The sequence below is a fragment of the Elephas maximus genome, chromosome 12, assembly GCF_024166365.1.
Source record: "Elephas maximus indicus isolate mEleMax1 chromosome 12, mEleMax1 primary haplotype, whole genome shotgun sequence".
Classification (NCBI taxonomy): Eukaryota; Metazoa; Chordata; class Mammalia; order Proboscidea; family Elephantidae; genus Elephas; species Elephas maximus.
Window position 1 is genome coordinate 89,937,377 of NC_064830.1, and position 13,772 is coordinate 89,951,148.

The 13,772-nt window shown below is 45.7% G+C and overlaps 1 protein-coding gene and 1 long non-coding RNA gene across 5 annotated transcripts in view; one reads left to right on the forward strand and one right to left on the reverse strand.

The window, feature by feature from the left end:
* Positions 1-738: 738 nt before the first annotated feature.
* On the reverse strand, positions 739-8,054 carry LOC126086680 (uncharacterized). Its single transcript, XR_007519574.1, has 3 exons — positions 7,605-8,054; positions 6,881-6,926; positions 739-3,303 (listed from the first exon to the last, which is right to left on the reverse strand). It is a non-coding gene; the product is annotated as an uncharacterized LOC126086680 (long non-coding RNA).
* Positions 8,055-8,069: 15 nt separating this feature from the next.
* SRCAP (Snf2 related CREBBP activator protein) overlaps positions 8,070-13,772 on the forward strand; it is a 31,341-nt gene continuing 25,638 nt past the window's right edge. The window contains exons 1-4 of one of the 4 annotated variants that reach the window (XM_049903208.1): positions 8,070-8,153; positions 9,662-9,744; positions 10,708-10,967; positions 12,914-13,165. In XM_049903208.1, coding sequence (XP_049759165.1) covers positions 10,914-10,967; positions 12,914-13,165 — 306 coding nt within the window. In that variant the 5' untranslated portion in view covers positions 8,070-8,153; positions 9,662-9,744; positions 10,708-10,913. Of the gene's footprint in view, positions 8,154-8,433; positions 8,445-8,508; positions 9,159-9,661; positions 9,745-10,707; positions 10,968-12,913; positions 13,166-13,772 lie in introns of those variants that run through there. The other 3 variants (XM_049903210.1, XM_049903211.1, XM_049903207.1) reach the window with 3 other exon arrangements.

The following is a 13,772-nucleotide window of genomic DNA, read 5'->3' on the forward strand; positions in this document are numbered from 1 at the left end:
TTTATATCAGCAACTCTATCCCCACTTTACAGATGAGGAAACTGAGGCTCAGAGAGGTGAAGTGAATTGCTCAAGGTTGCATAGCAAGGAAGTAGTAGCATAAGGCTAGGTGCGACTCATTCAGACTCTGGCCTGGCCTCCTCCCCTCTGAGGGTGATGGGAGGAGAGTAAAAAGATAGGTATCATTCACTTTTGTTCAACTAGAACTTCGTTTGTAAAATGGGACCAATAATCCCTTCTTCACAGGGTTGTCTGAAAAAAATTTTATTTATTCAAAACAATTATCAGGAGAACCATGTGATAATGTCCCTGCCCTCAAGGAGCTTACCTTTTAGTGGTTAGGGGAGCAGACAATAAACAAACACACAAAGAATCACTAAGATAGTTTCAGCTAAGTGCTGTGAAGAAAACATGTGATAGGGAGTGACGTGCAGGGAGAGAGCTAATTAACGTCAGGGAACTCTCTGAGGAGGCAATGTTTGAGCTGAAATCTTGTGAAAAGGAGGATCCAGCCATGAGAAAACAATTTCAGACAGAAGGAATAAACAAAGATGAAGACTCTAGATACAGAAATAAACTTGATGGACAGTTTGGAGAATAGAAAGGAGGACATGGTGGCTATAGCACAGGGAACAAGGGGTAGATGAAGTGAAAAAAAAAAGACAGGGATCATATACTGTAGGGTTACTATTATTTTTTTAAAATTTTATTGTAAAATATGTGTAACACAAAAACTGCTGTTTTAACCATACAATTCAGTGGCATTAATTTACATTAATAACCTACATTAGTTTACGTTGATCACATTTGCAAAGTGGCGCCAACATCACCACTGTCTAAAACTTTTTCATCAATCCATACAGAAAGTTTGTATCCATTAAGCAACAATTCCTCATTTCCCTCTCTCCGCAGTGCCTGGTAACCTGTAAATACCTCCTGTCTCTGAATTTGCCTATTCTAGATATTTCATTTAAGTAGAATCATACAGTATTTGTCCTTTTGTGTCCGGCTTATTTCACCCAGCATAATGTTTTCAAGTCCATCCATGTCATAGCATGCATCAGAATTTCATTCCTGTTTCATGGCTGAATAATTATTCCATTGTATGGATACATTCTGTTTACCCATTCATCTGTTGATGGATATTGGGTTGTCTCCCTGTGATGGTTAAGGTTGTGTGTCAACTTGGTTGGGCATGAATCTCAGTGGTTTGGCAGTTATCTAGGTTGGCAGCTATGTAATGATGTAATCACCTCCATAATGAGATCTGATAGAATGTAATCAGTTCCATGATGAGATCTGATAGGAACAGCCAATCAGTTGAAAGGAAATTTCTTTGGGGGTGTGGCGTGCATCCAATATATGTGGACTTTCTGGCAAAGCTCACGGGCTTTTGCTCACTCCGGATCCTGCACCTGGCATCTATCTCTCCTGCCATCTGACCTCTGGTTCTTGGCACTTGAGCTAGCAGCTTACCTGCCAATCTTGGGATTCGTCAGCCTCCGCAGCTTGAGAGCCAGCAGCCTGCTGTCTTACCTGCTGATATTGGGTTCATCAGCCCTGCAGCTATATGAGTCAGGAGAAGCCTCCAGTCTGACCCACGTACTTGGGACTTTCCAGGCTCTACAACTGTGTGAGTCATTTCCTTCACATAAATCTCTCTCTCTCTCTCTCTGTCCCATCCTAAGACACTCCCCCTTTTGGCTGTTGTGAATAGTGCAGTTATGAACATTGGTACGTATACCAAGTGTGTGTTTGAGTCCCTGCTTTCAATTCTTTTGAGTATATACCTCAGAGTGGGTTTGCTGGATCTTTTTTTTTTTTTTCTTGGTTTATCGTAATTCTATGTTTAACTTTTTGAAGAACCACCGAACTGTTTTCTACAGTGGCTACACCATTTAACATTCCCTCCAGCAATGTACAAGCGTTCCAATTCCTCCACATTCCTTCATTAAAAAAAAATACATAATTAAAAAAAAAGTTGTCAAGTCAACTCTGATTCATGGCAACCCCATGTGTATCAGAGTAGAACTGTGCTTCATAGGCTTTTCTTTCATTTTTTACTATTGTTAAAACTATACACAGCAAAACACACCCCAATTTAACAATTTTCTATATGTACAACTTATTGACATTGCTTACATTCTTTCAGTTGTGCAATCATTCTCACTCTCTTTTTCTGAGTTGTTCCTCCCTCATTAACATAAACTCACCGTCCCCTAGGGTTTCTATCTAATCTTTCAAGTTGTTGTAGTCGACTTGATCCCATATAGATAGTTCTTAAAAGAACATAATGCTCAAGGGAGACCTTAGTAGCTCAGCTAAACTATTGTTTGGATATTTTTGGTTTAGGGTTTAAAGGGCAATAGTTTTGGTGGTTCATCCAGCCTCCATGGCTCCAGAAAGGCTGGATTCCATGAGAATTTTAAGTTCTGCTCTGCATTTCTCCCCTTTTGATCAAGAGTCTGCTACAAAATCTTTGACCAAAATGTTTGGTGATAGTAGCTATACACCATCTAGTTCTTCCGGTCTCATGGCAGAAGAGGCAGTTGTTCATGGAGGCAATTAGTCACGCATTCATTTCCTCCACGTATTCCTGACTCTCCTCTTCCTCTGTTGCTTCAGGCAAATAGAGACCAACTGTTTTACCTTGGATAGCTGCTTGCAAGCTTTTAAGACCTCAGGCATTACTGAAGGGCAAACATTATTTACTAATTAAGCTAATTTATTGTTTGGTTTAAAGAAGACTTCAGGGGATATTTGTGGTTTAGAGTTAATGATTACCTCCACAGCTTCAGAAAGTCTGGAGTCCATGAGTCTTTTAAATTCCATTCCACATTTTACCCTCTCTGGATCAGGATTCTTTTATAATATCTTTAATCAAAATATTCAGTAATGGTAGCCGGGCACCATCCAGTTCTTCTGGTCTCATGGCAAAGGAGACATTTGTTCATAGAGGCAATTAGGTATGTATTCCCTTTCCTCCTCCTAGTCCTGCCTCTCCTTCTTCCTCTGCTGCTCCAGGTGAATAGAGATCAATTGTTGCGCCTTGGATGGCTGCTTGCAAACTTTTAAGACCCAGGCACTATGCAACGAACTTGGAGGTAAAATGGAAGGACTAAAAACGGTATCCGACCAGTTACCTGGGATGTCCCTCCACAGGCTTTCGATGGCTAATTTTTCAGAAGTAGATTGCCAGGGCTTTCTTCTAAGGTGCCTCTGAGCAGATTCAAACTTCCAACCTTCTAGTTAGCATTTAAGCACAGTAATAATTTGCACCATCCAGGGATTCCAACAGCCAGCCTAAACCAAAAAACAAAAAAAAATCCCCATTGCCGTTGAGTCCATTCCGACTCATAGCGACCATATAGAACACAGAACTGCCTCACAGAGTAAGGAGCACCTGGTAGATTTGAACTGCCAACCTTTTGGTTAGCAGCCATAGCATTTAACCATTACTCCACCAGAGTTTCCTTTTAAAACCAAACCTATTGCCATCAAGTCAGGGTTTCCAAGGAGCGCCTGGTGGATTCAAACTGCCAACATTTTGGTTAGCAGTCATATCTCTTAACCGCTAGGCCACCAAGGCTTCAAAAGCCATCCTAGTGGGTGTAAAGTGGAATCTCTTTGGGATTATTATCAACTGAAGTATAAAATACATACACGGAGATGTGTTAAGTGTAAAAATTTTAAGTAGAGAGCTCAGTGAATTTTTACATCTGTTTATACTCATAGATGTGACCTTATCCAGATCCAGTCATAGAACAGGGGTTGTAAGAATGGTGTCGCAGGGCGTCTGACCTCCTTTTCTAACTTCACAAGGAGGAAGAAAAATCAAGATCAACAGCCCAAGGCCAATTCTTATGAGGAAGAGGTCAGACGTACTTCCACCCTCCAAACTTTTTAGATTTTAACACCAACCATCCCTCCACATGGCACTCTCTACTTCTCTGCTGAGTTCAATAGCTCATTACAGTGGCCACACAGAACTCACAGACAATACTCACAATTATGGGGTTTATTAGGAATGTACCAAAAAACCAAAACCAAATCTATTGCCATCGAGTCGATTCCTACTCATAGTGACCATATAGGGCAGAGCAGAACTGCCCCACAGAGTTTTCAAGTAGTGGCTGGGGGATTTGAACTGCCAACCTTTTGGTTCGAAGCTAAGCTCTTAACCACTGTGCCACCAGGGCTCCATTAGTGAGGTAACAGGTTACAATTCAGGCTCAGAAATGCTCAGGATACAGTTCTTTGATCAGGACAGCCTCTTCTCAGCCATCCCCACTGGCAGGTGTCTCTCTGGCCCTCAGTCCCTTGGCCTGGCCTCTGCTCTGCTAGAACAAGAGTTACAAAGCTCTACAAAGCTCTTTTAGCTCTGTTGATGAGTCCCCAGAGGCACCTCCGTCCCACCCTGCCAGTAAGCCTCTGCCTGAAGGTGCTCAGCTCTAGCTCCATGGGCCAGGACGCCCACTACGACGTCTCCTGCCTCTGCTATCGCCATTCCTCTGCTGCCACTTCTCAGCATTTTTGGTGCTGGAGTTCTCTGTCTCCTGGTTCCAGAAACTTCTCAGTGCAAGAATGCTGGGTCCAAAGGATGCACTCCACTCCTGGCTCTTCTTTCTTGGTGGTGGTGAGATCCTCTCCTCCCACCTCTGGGATGGCTTATTTTAAGCCTAACAGGATAGCAAAACTGACCAATCCCTCCATTAGGATTCCATACACCTTATTTGCATGTTGTTGTCATTAAGTGCCATGGAGTCAGTTCCTACTCACAGTGACCCTATAGGATAGAGTAGAACTGTCCCATAGGTTTCCAAGGAGCAGCTCATGGATTTGAACTGCTGACCTTTTCGTTAGCAGTCAAGCTCTTAACCAGTACACCACCAAGGCTCCTTATTTGCACAGTTCCACTCAATCATTGTGTGTAAGTCACAAAGACTACGGCTAGAAGGGCCATATTAATTCACTGAGCTGCAAGTATTGATAAACTTTTTCTGTAAAGGGCCAGAGAGAAAATATTTTAGGATTTATGGGCCATATGGTCTCTGTTGCAACTACTGAATTCTGTCCTTGTTGCATAAAAACAGCCACAGACAATATGTAATGAATGGACATAGCTGTGTTCCAATAAAACTTTAGTTATGGAACTTGAATTGCATACTATTTTCACATATTACAAGATATTATTCTTCATTTTTTTTCTCAACCATTTGAAAATGTAAAAACCATTCTTAGCTTTTGGGCTGTACAAAAATAGGTGGCAGATAGGACTTGGCCCGCAGGCTGTAGTTTACCAATCTCTGATAGAGAACATTTTTAGAATTCCAGAAGATTCTTTCATGCCCCTTTTCAGTTAGAATCCCCCTCTGCCAGTCATTAGTGTTTTGATTTTTATCACCAACAATTAATTTTACTTGCTCTTCAACTTTATATAAATGCAGTCATATAGTATATACTCTTGTGTCTGGCTTCTTAAGTTTAACACAATGTCTACCCTGAGGTGATTTTATATCATGATGCATAATTTGGGTTTTCATTTAAGTGGACTAAGAAGCCATTTGGGGGTTTTAAGTGGAAGAGTGACATGATCGGATTTACATGAGAAAGAGTCACTCCTGTTGGTGGGTGAAGAATGGGTTAAAGGCAAATAGGAGTGGCAGTGCAAAGTAGAGTCAGGATCAATCCAAGCAAGAGACGATGGTGGCTTGAATTATGGTGATAGGGAAACACGTCAGATTTTGGATTTATTTTGAGTTTAAGCTCATGGATCAGTACCAGTTAGTTTTGTTTTTAATACAGTGTTACAGGTAGCTCGCACTAGTCAATTTCCTAAATATTCTGAGAAACGTGTAGTGGATATGTGTTGTATAAACCATGTCTCCGCTCTAAAGGGTTGATAATTTTTTTTGGAGGGGAGGAGGAGACCATGAAACAAGATGCAATGCAACTGGTGCTGTAAGAAGCCCAGGGGGCTATGGGACAACTTCCTCCTGGAGGTTGTGGTCCTTGAGCTGAGTTTTGAAGGAAGAATGGTTGAAAAAAAGAAAAGCTATACGGAAAGGCCAAGAAGTATGAGATCTCCTAGGAGTTCAGTGTGGGTCTATGGGGGGGGAATGGGTGTGTCTCAGAAATACGTAAGCTCGGCCTGGAAAAGAAGACTTAGAACTGGGCCTGAACAGATGCGCATTCATTCACTTATCCGATTCACCAATCCTTCCTGGATGCTTCTATGTGCCTTGAGGTCCCAGCATAGGCCAGAGTTAACAAATTGGCAGCCTGTGGGTTGAAATATGACCCATCGATTTTGTATCTATACATGTTATTATACATATCTATAAAGAGCCCTGGTGGCTCAAACAGCTAAGGGCTCAGCTGCTAACAGAAAGATTAGCAGTTTGAACCCACCCAGTGGCTCTGTAGGAGAAAGACCTAGAGATCTGCTTCTGCAAAGATTACAGCCAAGAAAATCCTATGGAGCAGTTCTACTCTGTCATATGGGGGTCACCGTGAGTTGAAATTCACTGGACAGCACGTGATAACCGTATCTGTATCTATACACGTACGGTCCCTAGGTGATTTTGAATCCACTCAGCAGTACCACAGAAGAAAAAGCCTGAGCATTTACTTTCGTTAAGATTACAGCCAAGAAAACCCTATGGAGCAGTTCTACTCTGTAACACATGGATCAGAATTGAATCAAAGGCAACTAACAACAACAACATAATCTATATATGTATATACATATCTATAGTATTATGGTCTACATTTCAAATGACCACTGGCTATCATTGAACAGTGGCCATTCCTTTTGGACAGATGATGTGTTCTCTTCCTCACAATCCTCACTGGCCTCTTTTCACTTTGTTTACATTACCTTTCTGGCCCTTTTAAGCTTTCGAGTTTTCAATCCCTGGTCTTTGCTGTAAGAAAAATAGAACTTCAAATTAATCACACAAGACACAGCATTATCAACTCAGTAGGGCAGGGAAGAGCTAAACTGGATGGAAGAAGGGGAGGAACTGAATGAAAGCTTTATCTGGGCTTCCTAACCTGGGCTCCTTGGATGGACTTTAGGTGGCAAAATTTTGGGAGAGCGTATGCACTTCCTTGGGAGAGGTAGTGTGGTTTAGGTTGCTTGGGTATGAGTCTTGGTTTTGGGCTCTGTCACCTTAGTTAGCCTCTGAGCCTCAATCTCAGAAATGGGGCATCGTTAGAATTAAGAGATTATCAATGCATAAAGTAGCACTCAGTATAATGTAACCCCCTTGCCGTCGAGTCTATTCCGACTCATAGCAAACCTATAAGACAGAGGAGAACTGCCCCATAGGGTTTCCAAGGAGCAGCTCGTGGATTCGAACTGCTGACCTTTTCGTTAGCAGCCAAACGTTTAACCACAGTATAATGTAGCAGTTACTATTTTCTATTCTGGGTGAGATTTTCAATGGGGTGCTTAACTTAGAAAGTTTGCGAACCATTGGCATAGGTGCTTGGGAACCTAGCGATACACCACCCTCGCTTAAAGCGACGCACCTCTATTAAATGTGGGCTACCCAGGAATTCAGGAGGTCCAGGCTCTACTGCTAACTTGCTGAAAGTACCTGACAAATCGCTTCAGCTCGCTGGGTGATCTATAAAACAAAGAACTGGCCCGACACGGCAGCCGCAATGCAGCTCCAGAGGTAGCTCGTGTGGCAGAGAGTAAAGACACTCTGCCGTGGGACAAGAGCGGAGCCTCTGGGCCGACTACATCTCCCAGCCAGCCCTGCGCTTCGGGCGGTGCCCAGCTCTAGCACGCGAGCCTCCTTCCGTCACCCCCCACCGCTGCTGTGTCTCGCGAGAGGACGGGCCGCGCCGGCGGTAGCGATACAGAGCTGTGGCGGTGGTGGTGGCGGTGGCGGCCGAGACGGCGGCGGCCATTTTGGTGAGGCCTCGGGAGCGGCGGCGGCGGTTCGCTGGGAGTAGCGTCTCCTCTTTTCCCCACCCACCGCCCGCATCTCTGTGTCGTGAGAGGAGACGGTGGCGGCAAGGCGGTGGCAGTAACCGCGGTCCCCAGGGGAATTTAAAGGCCGCGAAAGCAGCGGCCAAGAGGGGGCCCTCCCCCCTCCTTGTCGGGAGGGGGGGTGGTGTGCACGCCCCCGAGGACGCAGGTAAGGAGAGGGAGACAAGATGGCGGACGCCCCACAGTTCCCCTCCCCTGACGGGTGACTGCGCGCGCATCTTTCCGCCACCGCCTCCCCTCCCACCTTCCCGGGGTGCTGCGCGCGCACCTAAGGCCGGGGCCCCGGGGCCGGTCCGCAAGGCTGTCGGCGCGCGCCCATAGACAGACTGAGCAAAGCCAGACTGGCCGTCGCTGGGCCCCGGCGTGTCTCCTCTCCCCTCCCGCCTTTCTGCGCACGCGTACCCGAGCCAGCGAGCGAGCCCTGAGAGGACGGACCCAGGTGCGCTCCTGCCCGCCCACCAACCCAGCCCTCCCGCCCCAGGGGCGTGCGGGAAGAGGCAGGGGGGCGTGGGGCGAGTCGGGGGCGCGCGCCCACCATATCCAGTCAGAGGACCAGGACCTGGCGGCACGAACCCTCATTTTCCTCAGCCTTTTGCGGTGTGGTTGTGGGGGGGGGGAAGGATCCAGACAAGCTGGGATGAGCTGCTTCCCTGCCCTGCGACCCTTGTGTGCGTGGGTTTGGGTTCTGGCGGGAGCCCTCTGGTCTTGCGCGCTGCCGGCTCGCTCCGCCTCCAGGCGCGCACGCGCGGGCCCCTCCCCCCGTCTGGCGCGCTTGAAGGGTGGGGTGGGAGCCTAGGAGGGGGCGGGCTGTCTTAGGGCTAGCGGCAACCTAGGGCAGAGGTCAGGGGTCACGCCGGGTCACCCGGCTTGGGAGGGATTGGAAGACAGGCATGAAGACTAAGGTCATGACTTGAAGTTTCTTGGGCTCTGGTTAGCTGGAGTCCTGGGAATCTTGTGGAGGAGGCAGTGAATCAAAGGCGGCACCTGGCTAAGGAATTTCCTTAAACATTGGGGAAACACTTCCGGGCCTTGTGTGGGTTAACGCTCCCCGCTTCCGGTGCATGGCTCTTGGCTTTGCGGCCTTGCGCGCATCTGACTACGGTAATGTCTGCTGCCGTAGTTCTTGTGATTGGAGAGGTGTCTCATGGAGCAGGTACAGGATTCACACGGCCCTGTCCTGAGGAAAAGTGGATTCCCTTGTTGCCATATTTATGTATTTTTTCTGGCAATGCCACTCTTATTCCTGACCCAGCTTTCACTGGGAAGGAGAACAGGCTGCCCTGCATTCAGCACTTTTTTGAACTTCTGGATGGGGCAGGTTTTTTTGTTTTTTTTCCTTATTTGCTCACTAGTCGGTAGTTGGAGCTTTTGACCCTTAAACTTTTTTGCTACACTTTTTCCCTGTTTCCTCCCCACAGCTAGAATCTTAACTTTTCAAAGGATTGTGTTTTCACAAAACACGGTTTGCTTTTATTTCTCTGAATGTTAGCTTTTCCTACTACTGTAGCTCTCTTTGCAGTCTTCGAGCTGATCTAAAAAAAAAAAAGGTATATATAAAAGCCTGGAAAACCTGGAACAAAGAATGGGCTTTGATGAATGTTGGCAAATGTGAAATAGTACCTCATGACTATCCTCCTCTTCTTCTGGTTGTTTCAGGTGTGATTCCCCTGATTCCCCTCAGTACGGCGGCACCGTGGAAGTTCAGACCTTCACGGGGGGTGTGGTCTCAGCTCACACAGGTGAGAATTCAGATACCTCTTTGTGTGCTGATGCAAATGGAAGAAATGGTTGAGATAATGAGAGAGATTATAGGTCAGTACTTTTGGATTCTTGCTCTGGAGAACTAAGGGAATATTTGTGTGTAATTTCCCTGTGGAGAATTAGTTGACAGTAGGGCAACAGTGAGCCCCGGTGGTACAGCGGTTAAAGTGACTGCTAACCAAAAGGTTAGCAGTTCGAAACCACCAGCAACAGTCTGCTTCTGTAGAAATTTACAGCCTTGGAAACCTCATAGGGTTGCTCTGAGTCAGAATAGACTTGATGGCAGTGGTTCGGGTTAGGGTAACAGCAGAACTGAGGCTGTACATAGAGGAAAATCTGGTCACCCTGGCTCTACCAAGGAGAGTGACAGGTTTTGGCATCAAACTACCTGAGTTTAAGCCCTGCTTCCACCACTTCTACTGTGTGACCTTATGCAAGTTATTCGATTTTTGTAACTTCTGATTTTTCCGTTTGCAAAATAGAGGTAACGTTAGGACATAAGCTCCATTTAGCACAGAAATCTTTTCTGTATGACTCTATATTCACGGCTAAGCATGTTACCGTTGTGTGTAGTCGAGTCAGTCCTGACTCATAGTGAACCTATAGAGCAGAGTAGAACTGCCCCATAGGATTTCCTAGGCTGTAATCTTTATAGGAGCAGATTTCTAGCTTTTTTCTTCCAAGGAGTGGCTAGCATGTAACAGAAACTGACCACTTGCAGTGGCATGAAAACCTGTCTCATAAGGTAGCTGTGAGGATTACAGAATGTATCAAGTAAGTACTTGATAAAGCATCTGACACGTAGTAAATGCTCAAAAAATGTAAACTGTGGTTACTGTTTTTGTCTTTAGTTTTAATGGTGTTTGTGTAGCTCTGGCTTCTTTTAGATTTATTTTTTAATCTCTTTTAATCCCATTTTTACCTTTTTTACCCTACCTTAGGTGCTCCAGAGGCCGGTGAACCTGAGCGGAGGCTGGGACGCCCTGGTGGGCCCCGGGCCCTGGAAGACGGGTCCCGGTGGCCGGTGGCCCAGAATGAGGCCAGCTCCCAGCATGCCCTGCAGCCGGACGCCAGCCCCTCGGCCAGCAGCAGTGGTGACGACCCAGTCATTCTTCAGGCATCCAACGAGGGGCCTGAGAGTGGGACCATGCAGAGCAGCCCCTCCCCTGCTCACCCTCAGCTCCCAATCCTGCAGACACAGGTTTGCAAATGGAGAGGGGTCCTTCTCTCCTCCTTTTTGGACTGTTGGCTCTGAGGCAGAAGAAATGGAACAGGTCCTAGCCACATTTCCATGACTCTAGTTACCTGGGTAGCTTAATCTGGAGAATCTTTTGTGCTCAGGTGGGCTGGGATGTAGTATGTCAAGCCTGTTGGATGTTAGCGTGATGTTGGTGTTTAAGAGTGTGGAAGCCCGGTTACTTGAAAAAAGTTGAATTAGGCCAGATCAGAAATAGAGGTGGGGGCAGCATGATTCTAAGACTATGCTCTTTGAGAGTAATGTTATTGCTTTTGGAGTTATTTATAAACGGTGTGTAGTGTTTGTTATTTTTTCGTATCAAAGAAGTGTGTGAGTAGGTAAAAAGCATCGCTTTTGGAACTGGACAGACCAGGGTTGTATACAAGCTTATGAACTTGATATAATCTTTCTGAGCAGTGAAATTTTGTGACATAGGGGCTTTTGTCACTTAGCTGAGGTAAAAATTTGAGAGGTGCACTGTGATGCCGGTGCAGATTTTCTAAGTCTCGTCAGTGTTTATGTGTTAGTGTGACTTTGTTTTCTATTTCTTCCTGTGTATGCAGTACTTTGTAAAGTGAAGTGTGGGTGTTTAAGAACAGGGACTTTCCCTGTCTCGTGTAAAGGAAACTACAAAGATTGATGATGAAAGTGAAGGGGTCTAGGTGGTATTGGTTTTTAGTGGCCTGTTGAGTTTGGTGGTAAAAACCGGTTGCCTTTGAGTTGATTTTGATTCATGGCAACCCTGTGTGTGTCAAAGTGGAACTGTGCGCCGTAAGATTTTTAGCGGGTGCTTTTTCAGAAGTAGATCAGACCTGTCTTCCAAGGCGCCTCTCGGTGGACTCTAACCTTCAGCCTTACAGTTAACAGCTGAGCGTGTTAACCGTTTGTACCACCCAGGGACTCTTGAATTTGGTCATAGCTCAAATTTACTGCATAGGTGAATCTGTTATACTTGCTGTGAAGATGAGGGAACTGTTTAAGTGAGAGAAGTCATTGAGGCTTTGAAAGGAATATTAAAATTCGAAATCACAGGCTACGGTAGTGTTCTTTTTTTATTGTGTCTTAAAGGAAAGTTTACAATTGAAGTCAGTTTCTAACAGAAAAATTTCAGCACATATTGTTATGTGAGCCTAGCTGCTCTCCCTACAACGTGACAGCACACTCCTCCTCTCTGCCCCGTATTTCCCATGTCCATTCAGCTAGCTCCTGTTCACCTTCTGCCTTCTCATCTTGCCTCCAGACAGGAGCTGCCCATTTAGTCTCATGTGTGTACTTGAACCAAGAAGCACATACTTCACCAGTTTCGTTTTATGTCTTATGGTGCAGTATAATCTCTGAAAAGTTGGTTTCAGGAATGGTTTTAGCGCTCGGCTAACAGAGTCCGTGGGCCATGTCCTCTAGGGTCCCTCCAGTCTCAGTCAGACCATCAAGCCTGGTCTTTTTACTAGAATTTGAGTTCTGCACCCCACTTTATCCCACTCTGTCAGGAACTCTCTGTTGGATTCCCTGTCAGGGCAGTCATTGGTGGTAGCCAGGCACCATCTAGTTCTTCCGGTTTCAGGCTGATGGAGTGTCTGGTTTACTTGGCCCTTTCTGTCTCTTTTCTTTACGTCTTCAATGTTTTTCATTTTCCTTTCCTCCAGGTGGGTTAGGAGCAGTTGATGCATTATAGTAGCATTCTTAGTTTGGGAAACTGGAAATTTTAGGACGTCTCTTGTATCTCAAGCATTCGTTACAATTTTGGCTTTACCATCTTGAACACTTGGTTAAAACTTTTTACCTTAAATGTCTGTGTTTGTAAAAAACGGGATTGATACATTACTCCAGAATTTTTTCTCATGAACATAAAATTAAGTTATGTACTAAAAACTCCAGATACAGTGCTAAGCATTCATTTTCTCCTTTTCTAGATGGTGTCGGACGGCATGACAGGCAGCAATCCTGTGTCCCCTGCCTCATCCAGTTCCCCAGCCTCTAGTGGGGCAGGTGGCCTCTCTCCCCAGCACCTAGCTCAAGATTCTTCTCTGGATGGACCTCCAGGCCCCCCAGATGGTGCCACAGTATCACTGGAGGGGCTCAGCTTACCGCAAGCTGCTGACCTGGTTAACAAGGGCCCAAAGTGGGAGAAGAGCCATGCCGAAATCGCAGAGCAGGCCAAGCATGTACGTTTTGAGGGGGCCTATGTTGGGAACTTTCCCTGAACTCCCCGTTTACCACGGGTATTTTACATTGAGTTCTGTTTTTTGTCATGGATTTAGAGCATAGTCTTTGCTTTAACTTGTATGATCTTGAGAAATTTACTTGAACTTTGAGTCTCGTTTTTCTTTTCTGTTGAGCAGGGGTGGTGTAATAGTCTGTGGGCTGTTGTGAGTTTTACGTTAAATGAGGTAACAGCTTTGAAAATTCTGTAAACTGAGGCTCTTAAGATTTACTGGTTTCTGTTTCTCGTTTGTATCGTGCCTCTTTTACGCTTACGTAACTCCTGGGTGGAAACCCTGGTGGCGTAGTGGTTAAGTGCTACAGCTGCTAACCAAAGGGTCGGCAGTTCAAATCCCCCAGGCGCTCCTTGGAAACTCTATGGGGCAGTTCTACTTTGTCCCATAGGGTCGCTGTGAGTCGGATTCGACTCGACGGCACTGGGTTTGGTTTTTTTTTAAGAACTCTTGGGAACGTATGGTCCTTGGACTGGCAGCCTGAGCATCACTTGGGAACTTGCTAGAAATGCATGTTTTTGGTACTCGTCTCCCACCTACCCATTTAGCAACTCTG